The following is a 23878-nucleotide window of genomic DNA, read 5'->3' on the forward strand; positions in this document are numbered from 1 at the left end:
CATCCACCCATCTATCTGTCTGTCTGTCTCTCTCTCTCTCTCTATCCATCCACCCATCCATCCATCTATCTGTCTATCTGTCCATCTGTCCATCTATCTCTCTATCTATCCATCTATCTATCTATCCATCCATCCATCTATCTATCTATCTCTCTATCTATCCATCTAGCTATCCATCTATCTATCTATCTATCTATCTATCTATCTATCTATCTATCTATCTATCTATCTATCTATCCATCCATTCATCCATCCATCCATCCATCCCTCCATCCATCCATCCACCTATCTGACTATCTGTCCATCTATCTGTCTATCCATCTATCTATCTATCCATCCATCCACCTATCTGTCTATCTGTCCATCTATCTGTCTATCCATCTATCTATCTATCCATCCATCCATCCATCCACCTATCTGTCTATCTGTCCATCTATGTCTATCCATCTATCTATCTATCCATCCATCCATCCACCCAACCATCCATCCACCCACCCATCCATCCATCCATCCATCCATCCCTCCATCCATCCATCCACCCATCCACCCACCCATCCATCCACCCACCCATCCATCCATCCACCCATCCATTCATCCATCCATCCATCCACCCATCCATTCATCCATCCATCCATCCACCCATCCATTCATCCATCCATCCACCCACCCATCCACCCATCCACTCATCCATCCATCCATCCATCCATCCATCCATCCATCCATCCACCCACCCATTCATCCATCCATCCATCCATCCATCCATCCATCCATCCTTGCTTCCTTCCTTCCATCCATCCATCTATCCGTGTCCAGACAGAGGTGTGGGGTGTGGGGTTTCTCTTCTGTAGAATCCTACAATCATAGAATCCTAGAATGAGTCAGGGTTGGAAGGGACCACAAGGCTCAGCCAGTTCCAACCCCCCTGCCATGGCCAGGGACACCTCACACTACAGCAGGCTGGCCAGAGCCTCATCCAGCCTGGCTGCAAACACCTCCAGGGATGGAGCCTCAACCACCTCCCTGCACAACCCATTCCAGGCTCTCACCACTCTCATGGGGAAGAACTTCTTCCTCACCTCCAGCCTCAATCTCCCCACTTCCAGCTTTATTCCATTCCCCCCAGTCCTGTCACTCCCTGAGAGCCTAAAAAGTCCCTCCCCAGCTTTCTTGTAGCCCCCTTCAGATCCTGGAAGGCCACAAGAAGGTCACCTCAGAGCCTTCTCTTCTCCACACTGAACAGCCCCAACTCTCTCAGTCTGTCCTCATAGCAGAGCAGCTCCAGCCCTCTGCTCATCCTGGTGGCCCTTCTCTGGACACCTTCCAGCATGTCCAGATCCCTCTTGGAACAGAGGCTCCAGAACTGGATGCAGTACTCCAGGTGGGGTCTCAGCAGAGCTGAGCAGAGGGGGAGAATCCCCTCCCTTGCCCTGCTGGCCACACTTCTGCTGCAGCCCAGGCTCTGCTTGGCTTTCTGGCTCATGCACACAGATGCCTCACCCTCTCTGCAGAAACCCAAACACTGCAAAATCTGCAAGAGACAGGCACTTGAAGGCAGGACTAAGGCTTGAAGGGAGTCTGCTTCTCAGATTTGAGTGGTAAAAACATGAAATCATAGGATCATAGAGTGCATCAGCTTGGAAGGGACCCTTCAAGGTCATCTAGTCCAAGCCCTCAGAGTGAACAGGGACATCCCCAACTAGATCACTTCACTCAGAGCTCCATCAAGCCTGACTTTGAATGTTTCCAGGGATGGAAACTCCTCCACATTTCTGGACAACTCATTCCTGTGTTTCACCACTCTCATCGTGAAGAACTTCCTCCTGATGTCCAACCTAAATCTGCCCTGCTCCAGTTTTAAACTGTTGCCCCTTGTCCTGTCACCCCAGACCCTTCTAAACAGCCCCTCCCCAGCCTTTCTGTAGGTGCCCTTCAGATACTGAAATGCAGCTCTAAAGGTCTCCCTGGAGTCTTTCCTTCTCCAGGATGAACAACCCCAACTCTCCCAGGTTCTCCAGCCCTGTGACCTCCTCTGGACCTGCTCCATCAGGTCCATGTCCTTCTGGTGTTGAGGGCTCCAGAGCTGGACACAGCACTCCAAGTGAGGTCTCTCCAGAGCAGAGCAGAGAGGTAGGATCTCCTCTCTCCACCTCTGGCCACACTGCTTTGGATGCAGCCCAAGCTGCCACTGGCCTTTGAAGTTTCAAGTTCCCATTGCTGGCCTGTGTCCAACTTCTCATCCCCCAGCATTCCCAAGTCCTTTTCTGCAGGGCTGCTCTCAATCTCATCCTCCTCCAGCCTGGATTGATAAGGAGGATTACCTTGACCCAGGTACAGAACCTTGCCCTTCGCCTTGCTGAACCTCATCAAGTTCTCCTGAGCCTGCTTTTCTAGCCTGCCTGGGGCAAACCCTCACTGCCTCACCACAAGGTGAGTCATGTTGGCATAAAGCTGGTCCCACCTCCTGGCAGTGCCTCTCTCCTCCCCACACAGGCAGGTGGCCATGGGGCAGCCACCAGCAGCACTGCACTTTGCACGATCCCTCTGCTGCACGACTGGGTAAATATCAACAGGTGGCCTTGCACTTTGCATTTGCCATCTGCAGAGCTTCCTTCTCCTTTGGAGACCTGCACACCAAGCCCAGGATGAAGATTGAGTTTGCTCCCCTCTCCTTGCCCCTTCAGAGGAGGCTTCAGACGGCCTCGGTGGCTCAATGGGTCTTCAGCTTTGTGTGCCTGGGTAAGAGACATCTCCTTTGCCTTCTCTGAGAATCACAGAGTGGTTTGGGTTGGAAGGGACCTTTGGTCATCTAGTCCAGCACCCCTGCAGTGAGCAGGGACATCTTCAACCAGATCAGGTTGCTCAGAACCCTGTCCAAGCTGGCCTGGAATGGTTCCAGGGATGGGGCATCTCCCACCTCTCTGGATCAGAGTGCCACCACTCTCAGTGTAAAACGTTTCTTCCTTCTATCTCTGAATGTCTTCCTTCTGTAGCTGAATCTCCCTCTTTTAGTTTAAAACCATCACCCTTTGTCCTGTCACAGCAAGCACTCTTAAGAAGACTGTCCCCATCTTCTAGTCTCCTTTTAAGGTCCTGCTTTTTTGTCCACTGGTGCCTCCAAATCCTTCTCTGCAGGGCTGCTCTCCATCCCTTTGTTCTCCAGCCTGCAGGAATCTCCCTGATCCAGGTGCAGGACCTTGCACTTGGCTCTGCTGCACCTCATGAGGTTCACACAGAACCACTTCTCAACCTTATCCAGGTCCCTGCATCTTTTTATCCCAATCTCTTCTCTCCTCAAGCCTAAGGAAGAGCTGGGATCAGTGGTCTAGGATCAAAGGAAAGCAGCATTAAAAGGCATCCTCTGGGCACCTGCAGTGAATCCCAGGCCATGTTAGGACAAGTGATCAGCAGGAGCTGTTGCCCTCACACATCTCTGTTTGTCTCAGTGCATGAAGAACAGTGTGGGAGGCTCCGTCTCACCAAGGCTGACTTTCTGTCCCTTTTTTCTTTTTCCTTTTCATTTCTTCTCACCCTCCACGCTGAGCATGATCACACCCTGGGAGAAAACACTTCACTTGATACAGATCACAGAATGGTAGAGGTTGGAAAGGACCACCAGAGATCATGGAGGCCGACCCTCCAACCAGCTCACCCACAGCAGGGTGCACAGGAGTCATAGATGCATAGAAAGGTTTGAGTTGGAAGGGACTCTAAAGATCATCCAGTTCCAACCCCCACTGCCATGGACAGGGACACCTCCCACCAGCCCAGGTTGCTCAAGTTCTCATCCATCCTGGTCTTGAACACCTCCAGGGAGAAGGCATCCACAACCTCCCTGGGCAACCTGTTCCAGTGCCTCCCCACCCTCACTGGAAAGAATTTCTTCCTCATCTCCACTCTCAATCTCCCCTCTTCCAGCTTCAATCCATTGTCCCTCATCCTATCACTACAAGCCCTTGAAAAAAGTCCCTTCCTGCCTTTCTTGTAGCCCCCTTCAGGTCCTGGAAGGCTGCTGTAAGGTCTCCTCAGAAGTTCCTTTTCTTCAGGCTGAACAGCCCCAGTGTCCTGGTAGGTTTGGACTCTCTCCAGAGAAGGAGACTCCACAACCTCTCTGGGCAAACTCCTCCAGAACTCCAGCCCCCTTCCAGCAAAGAAGTTTCTCCTCCCATTCAGATGGAACCTCCTGGGTTCCTGTTTGTGCGCCCCTTGCATGCTCCCAAAAGGCATTTTCCCAGGAAAATCCAAGCAAGTTGGGGAAGGGGCACAGGAAACTGAAACCCTGACCAACTCACTGCTGTCTGGAGGGCATCAGGTGCTGGTGGCAATGAGGGTCATGGAGTGTTGGATAGGATGCCCCAGGAAATAAAATAAGGATGTGGGAAACCCAAAGGGAGGTTATTGGAGAGGGCAAACTTAGTGAGGTGAGTTACACCCCAGCAGGAGACAAGCTGGAAGATGGCATCCCAAAGTTTGCAATTGCCTGCTGATTCTTAGTCTGAGATGGGATCTGTGTGGAGAATCACAGGATCACAGAAACATTCAGGTTGGAAAAAGACCCTCAGGGTCACCAAGTCCAACCCACAACCCTGCTCTGCAAGGCTCACCCCTAAACCAGAGCCCCAAGCACCACATCCAAACCACCTTCAAACACAGCCAGGCTTGGGGACTCCACCACCTCCCTGCCCACCACATTCCAGTGCCTGACCACTCTTGCCAGGAAAAAATGTTTCCTACTGTCCAGTCTAAACCTCCCCAGTCACAGCTTGAGGCCATTCCCTCTTGTTCCATCACTAATCACCTGGGAGAAGAGACCAGCACCAACCTCTCCACAACCTCCTTTCAGGTAGCTGCAGACAGCACTGAGGTCTCCTCTCAGCCTCCTCTTCTCCAAACTAACCATCCCCAGCTCCTTCAGGTGCTCTCCATCACATTTCTTCTCCAGGCCCTTCCCAGCTTCCTTGCCCTCCTCTGCCCTGGCTCCAGCACCTCCACATCTCTCTTGCATTGAGGTGCCCCAAACTGGACACAGCACTCCAGGTGTGGCCTCCCCAGAGCTGAGTGCCAGGGGACAATCCCCTCCCTGCTCCTGCTGGACACAGCATTTCCAATCCCAGCCAGGATGCCTTTGGCTTTCTTGGCCACCTGGGCACACTGCTGGCTCCTCTTCAGCTGCTTGGCCATTGTCACCCCCAGGTCCCTTTCCTCCAGCAGCTTTCCAGCCACACTGCCCCAAGCCTGGAGCATTGCTTGGGGCTGTTGTGACCCAGGGGCAGGACCTGGCATTTGGCTTTGTTGAAGCTCACAGCAAAGCTTCTGCTCTCTTGTGGCAGGAGTATTGTTGACTGGTCCTGGGAGGAAAGAGGCAGCAGAGCTTTGTGATAGAATGGTTTGGGTTGGAAGGGACCTCCAAAGCTCATCCAGTCCAACCCCCTCTGCACTCAGCAGGGACATCCTCAACCAGATCAGGTTGCCCACAGCCCTGTCCAGCCTCACCTTGAGTATTTTCAGGGACTGGGCCTCAACTATCTCCCTGGGCAACCTGTTCCCATTCCCAGCAAGGATGCAGCTGGGCTTACAGGGGTTTAATGATGTTTTCCAGCAAAACAACTTGCAAAGTAGGTTTGTCCTTCCTGGCATCAGGTTTGAGCTGGCCCTTGACTATTCAGTGGTGGAAATGACTGCTGGAGCCAGCAGAAAGCCAGAAAATGGTCAGGAGGGGGGAATCACAGAATCATAGAATTGTTAGGGCTGGAAGGGACTTCAAAGATTAGACAGTTCCAACCCCCTTGCCATGGCCAGGGACACCTCACACCAGAGCAGGTTGCTCACAGCCACATCCAGCCTGGCCTCAAAAAGCCACAGCTGGAGGGTAGCAGGGAGCTGCTTGAAAGGCAAGGCTCTGCCTCCTGCAGGGAATTGTATACTTGGTCCAAATAAGGATGAGATCCAAGCCCACAATTCTTCCATGGCTGCTCTTCCAGAGGTTGTTGCCTTTCCCTGGAATACTTTGATCTGGGAGTTGTATAGTGGGATATGCTATGAAACAAAAGTCACTTAAGAAATGGTGGAAGAAAGGCATTGGGAAGGTATTAACTAAACTCTCTGGAGTGATTCCAGTAGTTGATTTCATTCATTTGATGAAGTTTTGGGTTTGTGGTTTTTTTTTTTTTTTTTATTAAGCCTGGAGTTTTCCACCCAGAAGCTCCCAGTCTGACCACTGTGAAAGCTCAGTGTTAAAGGAGGAGACCTCATTGTGGCCTTCTAGTATCTGAAGGGGGCTACAAGACAGCTGGGGAGGGACTTTTTAGGGTGTCAGGGAGTGATAGGACTGGGGGGAATGGAAGGAAAATAGAAACGGGTAGATTCAGGTTGGATGTTAGGAAGAAGTTGTTCCCCATGAGGGTGGTGAGACACTGGAACAGGTTGCCCAGGGAGGTGGTGGAAGCCTCATTCCTGGAGGTTTTTGCAGCCAGGCTGGAGGTGGCTGTGGCTGATTTAGTGTGAAGTGTCCCTGGCCATGGCAGGGGGGTTGGAACTGGCTGAGCCTTGAGGTCCCTTCCAACCCTGACAATTTTATGATCCTATAAAGGATATCCTGAATTTCAGCCAAACACCCTGTGCCACTTAAAACCCTCAGGCACAGAGATCAGCCCTTCCACGGGCAGGATTTGGCCACCAGCTGCTCCATTCTCTCTGAGACAGGATTGTCCTGCTGCTGCCAGAAAAGTGCTGCTGAAAAACACAGCCTCAAGCTGCTGCCAGAGATCCCAGCAGCTGCTGCTTGCAGGCAGCTGTTGCCATGGTTGTGCAAATGCATCCTGTGAGAAGCCAGGCATGGGGGTGAGAGATTCATTCATTCACCACAGGGTGCTGGGTGAGTGCAGCAGCTCAACCCTGGTGCTCTCCCAAACAGCCCAGAGTTGTCCCTGCTGCTGTTTTCCTTGAGGATGCTCCTAGCAAGGGCACTGAGAATAAAAAATGTGACATTTTGTCACTGGTTAGGGCTGGGCTGGCCACTGGACTAGTGACAGAGGATGTTTGTTAACCTCTCTCCCTTCCCAAAGGGAGGGGAAAGGGAATTAAGGGTTGGAAAAGAAAACTGAAGCAGCTTTGATGAAAAGAGTAGCAATAAATCTAAAGAGTAAATGAAAGACTCATTGCATAGAATTCATGATGAAAAATAATATGAATGATGAAAAATATGAGCAATGAAAAATAATATAAATAATTATAAATAATTCACAATGAAAAATAATGGTTAGTAAAAATAATTCACAATGAAAAATAATTCACAATGAAAAATAATTCATAATGAAAAATAATTCACAATGAGAAATAATTCACAGCGAAAAAGAATTCACAATGAAAAGTAATTGTTAATAAAAGTAATTCACAACGAAAAATAATTCACAATGAAAAATAATTCACAATGAAAAATAACTGTTAATAAAAATAATTCACAATGAAAAATAATTCACAATGAAAAATAATTCACAGTGAAAAAGAATTCACAATGAAAAATAATTGTTAATAAAAATAATTCACAATGAAAAATAATTCATAATGAAAAATAATTCACAATGAAAAATAATTGTTAATAAAAATAATTCACAATGAAAAATAATTCACAATGAAAAATAATTCACGACGAAAACCAATTCACATTGAAAAATAATAATTAATAAAAATAACTAATAATTGAAAATGTGTTTTCATGCCTGTATAAACCATAGATACAAACAGATATAAACCCATATCAAACCCAAGCCCTGATGGCAATTCCCTCAGCAGCACTGATGCTGTGGTAGGCACTGGGGAAGTCCCAGGCTGGACTCAGCTGAAGATGGGAACCAGATTCAGGAGCTGGATTCAGGAACTGGTTTCAAGAACAAAAAGGATCAGGATCAAAGGCAAAACAGAGTCCTGCCTGGCCATCAAGCAATGAAGAAGAGGCTTGACCCTGGTGGTCCCCCAAATTTATAGGGATTCTGGAACTCATGGATTGGGATTGAAGGCAGGAGGGACAGAGTCCTCCTCAGACACTGGCCACTGAAGCAGCAGCTTGACTCAGGTGATCTTCCAGCTTGATCCTGAAGATGACATCCATGGGATGGAATCCTTTGTTGGTCAGTTTAGGGCCACCTCTCCACTCTGCTCCTCCCCAGAGGTGCCACTTCTGACTTACTGCACCCCAGCTTGGCACACAACATTTAGCAGTGCTCTTGGTCTGCACAGGGGCAAGTCTCAGCCAGAGCCTTTCTGCAGCCCAAGCCTTGGCAGTGACTCTCCCTGTCAGCTTCTCACTGTTGGGAGCAGCTCCTGGCTGTGCAAAACTCTCCTGAACATCAGAAAATGCCCTCCCTGAGCAGAGCCTGAGCTGAGCAGCCAAATCCCTGAGCAGAATCAGTGCTGTTCTGACTCACACCAGGACACATTTCCTTCAGATGCTGACAGCTGCTGGAAGGAGAGTGCATGGTGCAAGAATGGGATGCAGGTCATGGAGTGGGGACCCCATCACACTTCCCACTGCAGGATTCCAGTGCTGACCAGTGCCCCCTCCAAATACAACAGAGCCAGGCTTCTGCAGGGCACCAAAACCAGTGCCCAAACCCACTGCACTGCTTCCTGCTGCCTCTCATTTTCATTGTCTCCATGGACTTGAGCTTGGGCTCCAGGCACACTATGTAGAATCATCAGTGTAGGGCTAAAGCCATGCAAACAAACTTCCCCTTCTACTCTGCTCATCCTCTGCTACTGGACCCTGCTGAGGTCCCCTCTGCTGTGCTGGGGCAGCTCTGGAGGCCTCAGCACAGCACAGCCAGGGACCTGTAGGAGCAGGGCTACAGGAGGTGACAGCAATGCTGGCAAGGTTGGAAGCCCTCTGTTGTGAGGCCAGGCTGAGAGAGTTGGAGGTGTTCAGCCTGGAGAAGAGAAGGCTCCTGTCAGGCTGTGCAGCCATCCAATGTGACCTGGACAGGCTGAGAGCTGGCTGCAGGCAAACCTCATGGAGTTTAATAAGGACAAGTGCAGGGTCCTGCATCTGGGGAGAAATAACAACAGGCACCAGGACAGGTTAGAGGCTGCCCTGCTGGAAAGCAGCTCCACAGAGAAAGACCTTGGAGTGCTGGTGGGCACCAAGTTCTGCATGGGACAGCAATGTGCCCTTGTGGCCAAGAGAGCCAATGGGATCCTGGGATGCATCAGGAAAGGTGTGTCCAGCAGGGCTAGGGAAGTTCTTCTACCTCTCTGCTCTGCCCTGCTGAGAGCACAGCTGCAATCCTGTGTCCAGTTTGGGGCTCCCCAGTTGAAGAGAGACAGAGAGCTGCTGGAGAGAGTCCAAGGGAGAGGCAGGAGGATGCTTAGGGGACTTGAGCATCTCCCCTGGGAAGAGAGCCTGAGAGGCCTGGGGCTGTTTAGTGTGGAGAAGAGAAGGCTGAGAGGGGATCTGATCAATGTCTCTCAATGTGTGAGGGGTGGGTGTCAAGGGGAGGGGGCCAGGCTCTTGTGGGTGCTGCACAGTGACAGGACAAGGAACAATGGAGACAAACTTGAACAAAGAAGATTTCAGCTCAACAGGAGGAGAAACTTCTTTGGTGTGAGGGTGACAGAGCCCTGGAACAGGCTGCCTTGAGAGGTTGTGGAGTCTCCTTCTCTGGAGCCTTTCCAACCCCAGCTGGATGCATTCCTGTGCAGACTCCCCTGGGTGATGCTGCTCTGGCAGGGGGGTTGGATCTGATAATCTCTGGAGGTCCCTTCCAACCTCTGATATGCTCTGAGACTGTGACACTGTGAGATCTTGCTTCCATGAAGGGCTTGACCAAGCTGGGGATTGGAACTAGATGGTCTTCAAGGTCTTTAAGGTCCCCTCCAACTCAAATCACTCTACAATTCTAAGTGGAGAGCTTGTCTGGCTCTGCAGAGCCCTGGCAGATGATGAGGTTCAAAGCTGGGTTTCTAGTAAGCCAAAGACTTGCAGGATTGCCCCCATCCCCATCCTGACACATTGTCACCTCTTCCAGCAGCACTTCCAAGATCTGACAGCCCTTTGCAGGCTGCCTTGTGGGCACTGTGGGTTGTACCAAGGCTGAAGTTTGGCCCTAGGATGGAGATATCTGCTTAGGTTCCCTGGCCCAGTGCCTGCTGCCATGTTTGGAATGCCCTTTAAAGTGTTTGTCTGGCAGGTAGCCCAGAAAATGAGAGTTGTTTGTAGGAGAGCAGATGCTGAGGGTAATATGGCTCTCAGCTGAGCAGCTCTGGAGTGGTCCTCAGCTCAGAAACCTTCCTTGCTCCTGATTTCTTCAAGGGAAGAAAGCAATGTCCATGAGGAACAGCCTCCCAACAAGCAAATATTAATGTTTGCCACCTATCCCTCCAGCCCTGTCCTGCAGAAAAGCAGCAGAAGAAGCAAGGAGATGGCTTTAGGTTGTCCTTGCTGCTCTGCCTCTGGGAGATGATGCATATGGGAAGGAGAATGTGTGGGCTCAGGAATGCCCTCCAGTGGGCATTTAGGAAAGACTTGGGATTTGCAAGAATAGAAACCAAGCCCTAATTGTGCTCCTGGTGCACAGGATCCTCCTTAGCTCTAATGGATACAGAATTTGGCCCTGTCTTGGGTGGGGTGGGCTTTCTTCAGCAACAAGAAGACTCTGTGATGTGAAGAGTCCTCTGTGTAACCTAAACCAGACTGGGTCAGTGCCAGCTGAGGGACCCTGGAGTCAGTTTGAAGAGCATGAAGTCCTGGGCAGTGGGGCTGGTGATGGTCCCAGCCAGGGAACCTTAAAAGCATGAAGTCCTGGACAGCAGGGCTGGTGGTGGACCCAGCCAGAGGACCTGATGTGGCTGTCAGGAAGCAGCAACACAGCTTTGTGCCAATAGTGGTCCAGATAAGCTAAGTTAGACCAGAAAAGGTCTAACTGATAAGATCCCATTGCCTCTGCAATGTTTTCATTGCAGGGTTTGAGGACACCACACACAGATGTGTGCAAGAAGGTTGGAAAGGGGGAGAGCAACCTCCCTTGATCCAAGCAGCTATGGTGAGTCCCCCTCACACATCAGGCAGTGGTGCAGAGGGTCCCCTTCTTGACAAAATACAGCCCCCCAAAGTAACCATAAATGGTAGTCAGTGTGGAATCAGAAAGGGGAAATGCTGCTTGACCAATCTGACAGCCTCCTGCAATGCTGTGAGTGGCTGTGCAGATGAGGGGAGAGCAGGGGATGTTGTCTACCTTGTCTTCAGCTGGGCTTTGGATGCTCTCTCCCATAACATCCTCCTGGGGAAGCTTGGGAAGTGTGAGTTAGATGAGTGGATGGAGAAGTGGCTGAAGGACAGAGCTCTGGGGTGCTGTGAGCATCAAGACTGCATGAGGCACTTAAGCCTGGATGAGGGACTTAGAATCCTAGAATCCTAGAATCAGTCAGGGTTGGAAGGGACCACAAGGATCAGCCAGTTCCAACCCCCCTGCCATGGCCAGGGACACCTCACACTACAGCAGGTAATCTTAAGATTGAGTGAAGGTCACTGTGTGCAAATTCTGAATTGGAAATGAATGGAGGCAGGAATTAATTATTGTATGTCAGGTTTAATATAATCATTCCAATGGCAAGATAAAGCCTCCCTTGGGTGATAAGTGCCTGGATTTGGACCAGAACAACTCCTTCATCTTGCAGAATGTACTTTGAGCTTTGCATGGTGAGATAAAAAGGGAGTTAAGCCTTGCACTCTCTTGCAGCAGACCTCATCACCTGGCTCCTGGGTGCAGCAGAATTGCAACCTCTGCATTGTTCCTCCAACACTGTTGATGTGTCATGTGGACCCTGGAGCTTCATTGCACAGATCCATAGAGTGGTTTGGGTTGGAAGGGACATTAAGGATCATCTAGTTCCAAACCCCATGCCACAGGCAGGGACATTTTCCACTAGAGCAGGTTGCTCAAGGCCTCATTCAACCTGGCCTTGAACATCTCCAGGGAAAAGGCATCCATGACATCCCTGAACAACTTGTTCCAATATCTCCCCACCCTCATTGTAAAGAATTTCTTCCTAAGAGTCAGTTTAAATCTGCTCTCTTCAAGCTTAAATCCATTCTTCTTGGCCTAATTACATTTCATGCTGTATTCTGCTCTCCTCAAGAGTTGTAAGGACCAGATAGGAGCAGTGGCTTGTTCTGACTGCAGGAGTCATACAGGATCACAGAACATTAGAGGTTGGAAATGACCTCCAGAGATCATCAGGTCCAACCCCCCTGCCAGAGCAGCATCACCCAGGGGAGTCTGCACAGGAATGCATCCAGCTGGGGGGTTGGAAAGGCTCCAGAGAAGGAGACTCCACAACCCCCCTGGGCAGCCTGTTCCAGGGCTCTGTCACCCTCACACCAAGGAAGTTTCTCCTCAGGTTGAGCTGAAACCTTCTCTGTTCAAGTTTGTCTCCATTGCTCCTTGGCTTATCACTGTGCAGCACCCAAAAGAGCCTGGCCCCCTCCCCTTGACACCCACCCCTCACACATTGAGAGACATTGATCAGATCCCCTCTCAGCCTTCTCTTCTCCACACTAAACAGCCCCAGGCCTCTCAGCCTCTCTTCCCAGGGGAGATGCTCAAGTCCCCTAAGCATCCTCCTGCCTCTCCCTTGGACTCTCTCCAGCAGCTCTCTGTCTCTCTTCAACTGGGGAGCCCCAACCTGGACACAGGATTGCAGCTGTGCTCTCAGCAGGGCAGAGCAGAGCAGAGGGGGAGCAGAACCTCCCCAGCCCTGCTGCCCACACTTTTCTTGCTGCCCCCCAGGATGCCATTGGCTCTCTTGGCCACAAGGGCACATTGCTGTCCCATGCAGAACTTGCTGCCCACCAGCACTCCAAGGTCTTTCTCTGTGGAGCTGCTCTCCAGCAGGGCAGCCTCTAACCTGTCCTGGTGCCTGCTGTTGTTCCTCCCCAGATGCAGATTCATTGCAGGTTAGGCTTTGAAAGGGATGGATCAAAGGGATTCATCTCTTCCTAGGGACTTTTTAGGATGGCAGCTTGTTGCCCATCAACACTTCCCTGCCTCTGCAGGCAGACAGTGGTGGGCTGGGGTGGGATTTGATGTACCAGGGGGTGCTTGATTGCACAGAGAGTTTTCTTGACCTGTTCCTGTGCCAAAACACAAGACACAGGAGGAATGTGGGAGGTAGAGGGCAAAGCCAAGCACTAACTGGAAGTGGCTCAGAAAAGTCTCTAATGACTTGGGAAAGTCCCAAATCATTACTGTCTCAGGGAATGGAATTGAGCATTCTGATAAAATCTGAGATGACACTGAGCTGAAAGAGCTCAAAAAATCCTCTAGAGGCCAGGACTGGAGCTGAGAGTGAACCTAAGGAGTGGAGGAAAAGTTCCAAAATCAATAAGAAAAAAAAAAATCAATAAAGAGTAAAACCTTCTACATGGGAAGATAAGAAGTCAAAAATCCAGGATGCAAATGAAATGAGAAATGGATAGCTCAGGACAAAGCTATTGAGAACTCTACAGGGAGAAGATGGATCCCCACTTTGCTGTCATTTCAGGGAAGTGATAGAGTCACCATCCCTGGAGGTGTTTGAGAAATATGTGGGCACAGAACTTCAGGACATGATGTAGTGGCCCCAGGCTGACAGCTGGACTTGATCTTAGAGGTCTCTTTCAACCCAAACAGTTCTATGCTTCCATGATTCTTGTTGCAGAGATCAGGCTGACTCCAGAGAAGAGCCAGACAGCAAAGACATAGAGAACAGATCCATGAGGATGGTCTGAGAAGCCCATCAGTCTTGTGGGAAGAGGGGGACAGGGTGGCCTTGGGAGAAATAGGTGGTTGCTGCAAGGATCATAGGATCATAGAATCAGTCAGGGTTGGAAGGGACCACAAGGCTCAGCCAGTTCCAACCCCCCTGCCATGGCCAGGGACACCTCACACTACAGCAGGCTGGCCAGAGCCTCATCCAGCCTGGCTGCAAACACCTCCAGGGATGGAGCCTCAACCACCTCCCTGCACAACCCATTCCAGGCTCTCACCACTCTCATGGGGAAGAACTTCTTCCTCACCTCCACTCTGAATCTCCCCACTTCCAGCTTTATTCCATTCCCCCCAGTCCTGTCACTCCCTGAGATCCTAAAAAGTCCCTCCCCAGCTTTCTTGGAGCCCCCTTCAGATCCTGGAAGGCCACAAGAAGGTCACCTCAGAGCCTTCTCTTCTCCAGACTGAACAGCCCCAACTCTCTCAGTCTGTCCTCATAGCAGAGCAGCTCCAGCCCTCTGCTCATCCTGGTGGACCCTTCTCTGGACACCTTCCAGCATGTCCATAGCCCTCTTGGAACAGAGGCTCCAGAACTGGATGCAGTACTCCAGGTGGGGTCTCAGCAGAGCTGAGCAGAGGGGGAGAATCCCCTCCCTTGCCCTGCTGGCCACACTTCTCCTGCTGCAGCCCAGGCTCTGCTTGGCTCTCTGGGCTGCAAGTGCACATTGACAGCTCCTGCTGAGCTTCTCATCCCCCAGCACCCCAAGTCCCTCTCCTCAGGGCTGCTCTCCAGCCAGTCCTTGCCCAGCCTGGATTAGCATTTTCCAGGTCACTTGATGATCCTTCATCTTCAGGGTGATCCTTAGATCTTCTCCAGGTTCCTGGAGCACATAAGAAAGAAACCATCCCTGTATCAATGGTGTCTTAACACTGGAAAAATAATTCAGCAGGAAGCCCAGTGAAGGTATGACCTCCATCTCAGATCCACACAGAATCCTTTCAAGTGGCTGGAAAGCTGTCTGGCAGAAAGGGACCTGGGGGTGCTAATGTTCAGGCAGCTGAAGAGGAGCCAGCAGTGTGCCCAGGTGGCCAAGAAAGCCAAAGGCATCCTGGCTGGGATTGGAAATGCTGTGTCCAGCAGGAGCAGGGAGGGGATTGTCCCCTGGCACTCAGCTCTGGGGAGGCCACACCTGGAGTGCTGTGTCCAGTTTGGGGCACCTGAATGCAAGAGAGATGTGGAGGTGCTGGAGCCAGGGCAGAGGAGGGCAAGGAAGCTGGGAAGGGCCTGGAGAAGAAATGTGATGGAGAGCACCTGAAGGAGCTGGGGATGGTTAGTTTGGAGAAGAGGAGGCTGAGAGGAGACCTCAGTGCTGTCTGCAGCTACCTGAAAGGAGGTTGTGGAGAGGTTGGTGCTGGTCTCTTCTCCCAGGTGATTAGTGATGGAACAAGAGGGAATGGCCTCAAGCTGTGACTGGGGAGGTTTAGACTGGACAGTAGGAAACATTTTTCCTGGCAAGAGTGGTGAGGCACTGGAATGTGGTGGGCAGGGAGGTGGTGGAGTCCCCAAGCCTGGCTGTGTTTGAAGGTGGTTTGGATGTGGTGCTTGGGGCTCTGGTTTCAGGGTGAGCCTTGCAGAGCAGGGATTTGGGTTGGACTTGATGACCCTGAGGGTCTTTTCCAAGCTGAATGTTTCTGTGATTGTGTGAATCATTCATCTCCCAGAGTCCACCTAACCCAGCTGCCAACTGACTGCTGGCTCTTCTCTCAGCACAGTGCTGTGTAGCTGCCTTCATCGGCCTCCTCTTCACTCGTTTCTGGCTGGTCACTGTCCTCTACTCTGCATGGTGGCTGCTAGACAGGGAAAAACCCAAGACTGGTGGGAGGAGGATCCACTTCATGAGGAACTGCGTGGTCTGGAGGTACATGAGGGACTATTTCCCTGCCAGGGTAAGTGCCACCAACCCCCTCAGGTCGCAGAGGATTCAGGGACCGACTTTGCCTTGATGTTTGGAAGCAATCTGGGACAAGCAGTTGTGGCATGGGTTGCTGAGAGGTCAGTGTTGAAGGGTTCTCTTCCCAGCTTACTGCAAGGCCTGAACAATAATGCAGATCATCATATTTATACCCACACCCTCCAGGCATCTGCCTTTGGCACCCCCACTGAACCTTGCTGGGATCACAGAATCATAGAATGGTCTGGGTTGGAAGGGACCTCCAAAGCTCATCCAGTCCAAGCCCCTCTGCACTCAGCAGGGACATCCCCAACTAGATCAGGTTGCCCACAGCCCTCTCCAGCCTCACCTTCAATAGCTCCAGGGATGGGACCTCAACCACCTCCCTGGGCAACCTGTGCCAGTGTTCCACCACCCTCCTGGGGCAGAACTTCTTCCTCACATCCAATCTAAATCTGCTCTGCTCTCCTTTGAAGCCATTGCCTCTCCTCCTGTCCCTGCAGGCCTTTGCAAACAGTCTCTCTGCAGCCTTCTTGGAGCCTCCTTCAGGTCCTGGCAGGCTGCTCTGAGGTCTCCCTGGAGCCTTCTCTTCTCCAGGCTGAACACCCCCAGCTCCCTCAGCCTGGCCTCACAGCAGAGCTGCTCCAAGCCCTGAGCATTTTCCTGGCCCTCCTCTGGAGCCTCTCCATCAGCTCCATGTCCTTCCTGTGCTGAGGGCTCCAGAGCTGCACACAGCACTGCAGCTGAGGTCTCCCCAGAGCAGAGCCAAGTGGCAGAATCACCTCTCTTATAGAATCCTCCTTGAGAGGAACCTTGGTGGCATCTCCTGCTTTACTTTGGTACAGATGATTGCTCTTTGCCTGACTGCCCTTTGCTTCTCTCTACTCATCACTTGGCAGGCCACACTTGGAATGGTCTCTTCTCTTACAAAGACATAGATGTGGGCAGGCAGCAGAAGATCCAGAGAAAGGCCACCAAGGTGATCCAAGGACTGAGAAGCTGCCATGTGAGAAAAGGCTGAGAGAAATGAGTTTGTTCAGTCCCACTTGAAGGGCACAATTCAGGACAGTATTGCCCCTAGTGCTGCAAGTAAAAGGGAGCTTTGCCAAGCCACAGCATGGTTACAGGAAGAGAGGCTGAGAGCCCTTGGAATGTTTGGTCTGGAGAAGAGAAGGCTGAGAGGAGATCTGATCAATGTCTCTCAATGTGTGAGGGGTGGGTGTCAAGGGGAGGGGGCCAGGCTCTTCACAGTGATAAGCCAAGGACCAATGGGTTCAAATTTGACCAGAGAAGATTTCAGCTCAACAGGAGGAGAAACTTCTTTGGTGTGAGGGTGACAGAGCCCTGGAGCAGGCTGCCCAGGGAGGTTGTGGAGTCTCCTTCTCTGGAGCCTTTCCAACCCCAGCTGGATGCATTCCTGTGCAGACTACCCTAAGTGGTGCTGCTCTGGCAGGGGGGTTGGACCTGATGATCTCTGGAGGTCCCTTCCAACCTCTGATAGACTCTGAGACTGTGATGCTGTGATACATGCACAATGTGTTCCATCAAAGGTTGCTTCTTTCCGTCTGAGTGAAATGAAAACACTGCTTAATATCAGGGCAAACTGCATCACCCCAGAAGAACAACATCATGGTGAGACCCCCCACCTCCAATCCTGCCTCCAGGTCTGGGGTCCCCAGCAGCAGTGAGTCCAGAGGAAGCCTCTGCTTTGAGCACAGGCTGAGGGAGCTGGGGGTGTTCAGCCTGCAGAAGAGAAGGCTCCAGGGGGACCTCAGAGCTGTCTTGCAAGAGCTGAAGGGATCCTGCAGGAAGGCTGCAGAGAGACTTTGGCTAAGGGAGTCTAGAGCCAGGCCAAGGGGGAAGGGTTTGAAGCTGAGGCAGAGCAGGGTTAGACTGGAGCTGAGGAAGAAGTTCTGCAGCAGGAGGGAGGTGAGAGTCTGGAATAGTTTGCCCAGGGAGGTTGTGGATGCTTCCTCCTTGGGGATGTCCAAGGCTTCAAAGCAAGGTCCCCAAAATGTGTATCATAACTTTCTGGGGAGAAATGGGAGCAAATTTCAGGCAGGCTTCTGGTGAGTTTTCTGATGAAGGACAGGTAATATTTTATTATGCTTAATAGAAAGCAGTCAGAGGGTTCCTAATAAATTCTTTTCAACGTTGCCTTGGAAAATTCTTGAACTGCCACAACCTATTTATGTACCTGTAGTGATTCTATGCAATACATCCCATAAATGAGTTGTGGCCATAAACAGCTCCTTGGGCAATGTCAGACAAACCTTTCTGCTAAAATCTTCACTACCAGCCCAGCCCAGTGACATCTCCTACCCCTTTGTCAGGACCTGGAAACCACCTCCTGAACCCCACACTGCCTGCCTGTCCTTCCCTACCTGCCTGCCACTGCCAGGCAGGGAGAACCTGGCAGAATTATAGATTAGTTTGGGTTGGAAGGGATCTGAAAGACAATCCAGTTCCAGCCACCCCCTCGAGGGCAGGGACACCTTCCACCACAGCAGGTTACTCAAGGCTTCATCCAACCTGCTCTCGGACACTTCCAGGGAGAATCACAGAATGTTAGGGGTTGGAAAGGACCTTGGAAGCTCATCCAGTCCAAGCCCCCTGCCAGAACAGCATCACCTAGAGCAGGTCACACAGGAACACATCCAGGTGGGTCTTGAATATCTCCAGAGAGGGAGACTCCACAACCCCCCTGGGCAGCCTCTTCCAGTGTTCTGTCACCCTCACAGGGAAATAATTCTCCCTCCTGTTTCCATGGAACTTCCTATGCCTCAGCTTCCACCACTGCCCCTTGTGCAGAGCCTGGCTCCATCCTCTTGGCACTCCCCCTGCACATCTTTATCCACAGCAATGAGCTCACCTCTCAGGCTCCTCCTCTCCAAGCTCCAGAGCCCTCAGCTCCCTCAGGCTCTCCTCATCAGGAAGATGTTCCACTGCCTTCAGCATCTTTATGGCTCTGTGCTGGACTCTCTCAAGCAGTTCCCTGAGGTCCTTCTTGAACTGAGGGGCCCAGAACTGGACACAATATTCCAGATGTGGCCTCAGCAGGGCAGAGTAGAGAGGGAGGAGAACCTCTCTGACCTACTCACCACAGCCCTTCTGATCCACCCCAGGATGGCACTGGCCTTCTTGACCACAAGAGCACATTGCTGGAGGGGACATCCAGAACCTCCTTGGGCAACCTGTTGCAGTGTCTCCCCACTCCCACCATACAGATGGACCAGTAAGACCAGTAGAGGGAGCATGGCCACTGGGTTTGGCTGCAGCTCCTTGCATGAAGGCAGGGAGGGGTCAGCGCAGTGTTTCCCCAGGTGGATCTTGTAGAAGTGAGGTTTAGTTACACAAAGGGACAGCAGAAGCCAAAACATTAAGAAAATATTGCAACCAATCAGTCAAGCAACCAACCAATCAATCAATCAATCACATAATACTATTTCATCCATCATAGAATATCTCAGGTTAGAAGGGTCCAACTCCAAAATATCTCCCTTAAACATTTGATCAGCCTTCTACTTTATTTTTTTTTTCCCTCGAGGACTTTCTAAGACCATATCGAATTTAGCAGTCCTTATTGAATGCATCTGTGGCCATTTATCACTACAAGAGCATGGAGGATCTCTTGCACTCTGCAGCAAGGAGCTCACCAGGTGAACCATGCAGTGTGAAGACCTCTCAGCTCTCTGCTATGGTGATGAAGCAAGCTGAGAATGTGCACAGCTAGATGGCCCCATGGACCTCTCCCCTAGAGTCATAGAATCATTGAACAGATTGGGTTGGAAAAGGCCTTAAAGGTCATCTAGTTCCAATCACCTTGCCATGGATAGGGACAACAATTGGCCCAGAAGGCAAATCACATCCTGGGCTGCATCCAAAGCAGTATTCCCAGCAGATCCAGAGAGGTGATTCTGCCACTTGGCTCTGCTCTGGGGAGACCTCACCTAGAGTAATGCATCCAGCTCTGGAGCCCTCAAGGTGGGAAGGATGTGGACCTGATGGAGAGGGTCCAGAAGAAGGCCACAAAAATGTTCAGGGGGTTGGAGCAGCTCTGCTGTGAGGCCAGGCTGAGGGAGCTGGGGGTGTTCAGCCTGGAGAAGAGAAGGCTCCAGGGAGACCTCATAGCAGCTGCCAGTATCTGAAGGAGGCTCCAAGCAGGCTGCAGAGAGACTGTTTGCAAAGGCCTGCAGGGACAGGAGGAGAGGCAATGGCTTCAAAGGAGAGCAGAGCAGATTTAGATTGGATGTGAGGAAGAAGTTCTGCCCCAGGAGGGTGGTGGAACACTGGCACAGGTTGCCCAGGGAGGTGGTTGAGGTCCCATCCCTGGAGATCATAGAATCATAGAATCAACCAGGTTGGAAGAGACCTCCAAGCTCATCCAGTCCAACCTATCACCCAGCCCTATCCAATCAACCAGACCATGGCACCAAGTGCCTCATCCAGGCTTCTCTTGAACATCTCCAGGGTTGGTGACTCCACCACCTCCCTGGGCAGCACATTCCAATGGGCAATCACCCTCTCTGTGAAGAACTTCCTCCTAACATCCAGCCTAGACCTCCCCTGGCACAGCTTGAAACTGTGTCCCCTCCTTCTGCTGCTGGTTGCCTGGGAGAAGAGCCCAACCCCCACCTGGCTACAACCTCCCTTCAGGGAGTTGTAGACAGCAATGAGGTCTGCCCTGAGCCTCCTCTTCTCCAGGCTGAACACCCCCAGCTCCCTCAGCCTCTCCTCACAGGGCTGTGCTCCAGACCAGATATTGAAGGTGAGGCTGGACAGGGCTCTGGGCAACCTGATCTAGTTGGGGATGTCCCTGCTGACTGCAGAGGGGGTTGGACTGGATGACTTTTGGAGGTCTCTTCCAACCCAGCCCATTCTGTGATTCTATGAACTCCACTAAACCAGATTTAGGCTCTGTCCAACCTGCTTCTGAATACTTCCAGGGAGGAAGCATCCACCACTCCTCCGGGAAAGTGTCTCACCCTGTTGAAGTGTCTCACCACCCTCACATGAAATATCTGCTCTGAATCTCTTCACCTGCAGTTTAAAACCATCCCCCCATGCCCTATCCCTGTATGCCATAGTAAAAAGCCCTTCCTCATCTTTCCTGTAGGACCCCCTTAGGTGCTAAAAGTCCAGAGTGAGGTCTTCAACCTTCTCTTCTCCACACCCAACAAGCCCCAGACCAGAAGAGGAGAGTTTGATCTGGGGAGGGGCACACAGACAGGGTGAGCATCCAGCCCCCTGGGTTGTACTTGTGTGAAGATTGAGTTTGTTCAGCCCTGGAGAAGATTAAATGTTCAACCCTGGGAAGATTAAATGTGGTTCCTAATCCACCCAGATCCCAGCAGCAGATTTAGCACAGCCAAGCACCAGTGTTGGGAGGCAGCTTTTTAGTTTAGGAAGTGGTTTTAAATTTAAGGGATCCCTGAGCATATTTGTTCAGCTGAGGAAGCAGAGAGAGGCTGAGATGAGCATCTGCTTCCTGGTGAGCTGGGCAGGGTGAATGTGAGCTTTGCTGCAGTGCCTGGCAGCTGCATCTCCACAGTGCATGCCAGGAGCACCCTCTGCTGATACCATCCCTGCACAAGCATCACTTTGCTGCTGGGTTTGTTTCCCTTGGAGCTGATTATATTTGGGCTCCTCACTCCAAGAAGGATGTTGAGGTGCTGGAGTGTGTCCAGAGATGGGCAATGAAGATGGTGAAAGGTCTGGAGAGTAGGGCTGGTGAGGTTGTTTAGTCTGGAGAAGATGAGTCTAAGACCTTCTTGCTCTCTACAGCTGCCTGAAAGGTTGGAGTGAGGTGGGGGTTGGTCTCTTGCTCTCTTCTTCCTAGAATCAGGTGATAGGACAAGAGGAAATGGCCTCAGGTTGCACCAGGTTGAATATGAGGCAAAATTTCTTTGCTGCAAGAGTGGTCAGGGATTGGAAGAGGCTGCCCAGGGAGGTGGTGGAGTCCCCATCCCTGGAGGTGTTGATGAAACCTGTGGCCATGGCACTTGGGGACAGGGTTTAGTGGCCATGGTGGGGTTAGGTCAACAGCTGGACTTGATAATCTTAGAGGTCTTTTTCCAAGCAGTGCAGTTCTATCATTCTGTGCTTGAATTAAGAGTTTAGAAGTTAGAGGATCAGGCAGGAGCCAAATGAGTTTGGGTGATTTTAATAGGAGAATGGGGAAAAAGCAATGGGGATTCAGAGTGAGGTCCAGTGCATTGTTAGTCCAGTTAGTTCTGCTTCATCCTCCTGTATTTTACCCCCATTCTAGACCTTCTTTTTTTGTATACACCCTATAAATTGGGGCTGGATTCTTGGCTTAGACAAGACATTTCATCTCTGGATCACACACCCTGGGTAATGAGTTAAATCTAGCAGCAAGGAGCTAGAATTAAGGTCTTAGGGGGACAAATTTTGCCTTCAGGTGTTGTCATCACTCAGATCAACCCCAGCAGGCACCTTCTCACCTCCTTTACTGAGGGCAGCCTGAAAACTGACTGCTTTGTGGAGGAGGTCCCTGTGGTCTGCAATGGTTTTCTCCCCACACAGAGCTACAGCAGCTATGAACACAGACTGGGGAGGAGGTGTTAGAAAGCAGCCCTGTAGAAGAGGCCTTGGGGGTGCTGGTGGGGGAGAAGCTGGCCAGGAGCAGGCAGGGTGAGCTTGCAGCACAGAAGGCCAAGGGCAGCCTGGGCTGCAGCCAAAGCAGTGTTGGCAGCAGAGCCAGAGAGGTGATTCTGCCACTTGGCTCTGCTCTGGGGAGACCTCAGCTGCAGTGCTGTGTGCAGCTCTGGAGCCCTCAGCACAGGAAGGACATGGAGCTGATGGAGAGGCTCCAGAGGAGGGCCAGGGAAATGCTCAGGGCTTGGAGCAGCTCTGCTGTGAGGCCAGGCTGAGGGAGCTGGGGGTGTTCAGCCTGGAGAAGAGAAGGCTCCAGGGAGACCTCAGAGCAGCCTGCCAGGACCTGAAGGAGGCTCCAAGAAGGCTGCAGAGAGACTGTTTGCAAAGGCCTGCAGGGACAGGAGGAGAGGCAATGGCTTCAAAGTAGAGCAGAGCAGATTTAGATTGGATGTGAGGAAGAAGTTCTGCCCCAGGAGGGTGGTGGAACACTGGCACAGGTTGTCCAGGGAGGTGGTTGAGGTCCCATCCCTGGAGATATTGAAGGTGAGGCTGGAGAGGGCTGTGGGCAACCTGATCTAGTTGGGAATGTCCCTGCTGAGTGCAGAGGAGGTTGGACTGGATGAGATTTGGAGGTCCCTTCCCTCCCAGACCATTCTCTGATTTCTCACTGGCCTTGAGATTATCTAAGTGCCAACTGGACCTCATTATGTACAGCAGCTGTCAGAGTCCCAACCTTTGTCATTGTGCTTGGGGACTTGCTCATGTTGCTGTGACTATAAGGAGCTACTGGAAGATTATCTGACCCCTAGAAGCTGTGGTTTGAGGTGGCTCCCTCCCACAGCTCTTTCATTCTCACCGTTGCATAAACCATGACCAGGTTTGTTTGAGTGTGCTGTGGTTCTAGGAGGTGTTGCAGAGAGGGCACAGCTCCAGTTCATGTGAACCAAGCCCTACCAGGACTGTTTGCTTCCTTTTTCATAAAAGAGTGGCCTTATGTGGAACTGGGGATTTGGTGATGTGGTCTGATTCCCAGCAGTCCTGGCTGCTCACTTTGCTTCCTTCTTTTCACTCTGGGGTTGGAAGGGACCTCTGCAGATCATCAAGTCCAAACCTCTTGCCAGAGCAGGACCATAGAATCCAGCACAGGTCACACAGGAACACATCCAGATGGGGCTGGAAAGTCTCCAGAGAAGGAGACTCCACAACCTCTCTGGGCAGCCTGCTCCAGTGCTCTGTGACCCTCCCAGTGGAGAAGTTCCTCCTCATGGTGAGGTGGAACCTCCTGTGCTGGAGTTTCTATCCATTGTCCCTTGTCCTATCCCAGGGTGCAAGTGAGCAGAGCCTGTCCCCTCCCTCCTGACCCCCAGCCCTCAGATATTTATAAACATTTATTAAATCCCCTCTCAGCCTTCTCCTCTCCACACTAACCACCCCCAGGGCTCTCAGCCTCTCCTCACCAGGCAGGTCTCCAGTCCCTTCAGCATCCTTGCAGCCCTCCCTTGGACTCTGTCCAGCAGATCCCTGTCCCTCCTGAACTGGGGATCCCAGAACTGGATGTGGTATTCCAGGAGA

General features: G+C 51.5%; 1 protein-coding gene across 1 annotated transcript in view; it reads left to right on the plus strand.

Annotated features, from left to right (window-relative positions):
• The first annotated feature begins 2642 nt into the window (after positions 1-2642).
• MOGAT2 (monoacylglycerol O-acyltransferase 2) overlaps positions 2643-23878 on the plus strand; it is a 45007-nt gene continuing 23771 nt past the window's right edge. The window contains exons 1-2 of the mRNA XM_054382874.1: positions 2643-2736; positions 15505-15683. Coding sequence (XP_054238849.1) covers positions 2643-2736; positions 15505-15683 — 273 coding nt within the window. The remainder of the gene's footprint in view (positions 2737-15504; positions 15684-23878) is intronic.

The sequence above is a fragment of the Indicator indicator genome, chromosome 1, assembly GCF_027791375.1.
Source record: "Indicator indicator isolate 239-I01 chromosome 1, UM_Iind_1.1, whole genome shotgun sequence".
In the NCBI taxonomy this organism is placed as follows: Eukaryota; Metazoa; Chordata; class Aves; order Piciformes; family Indicatoridae; genus Indicator; species Indicator indicator.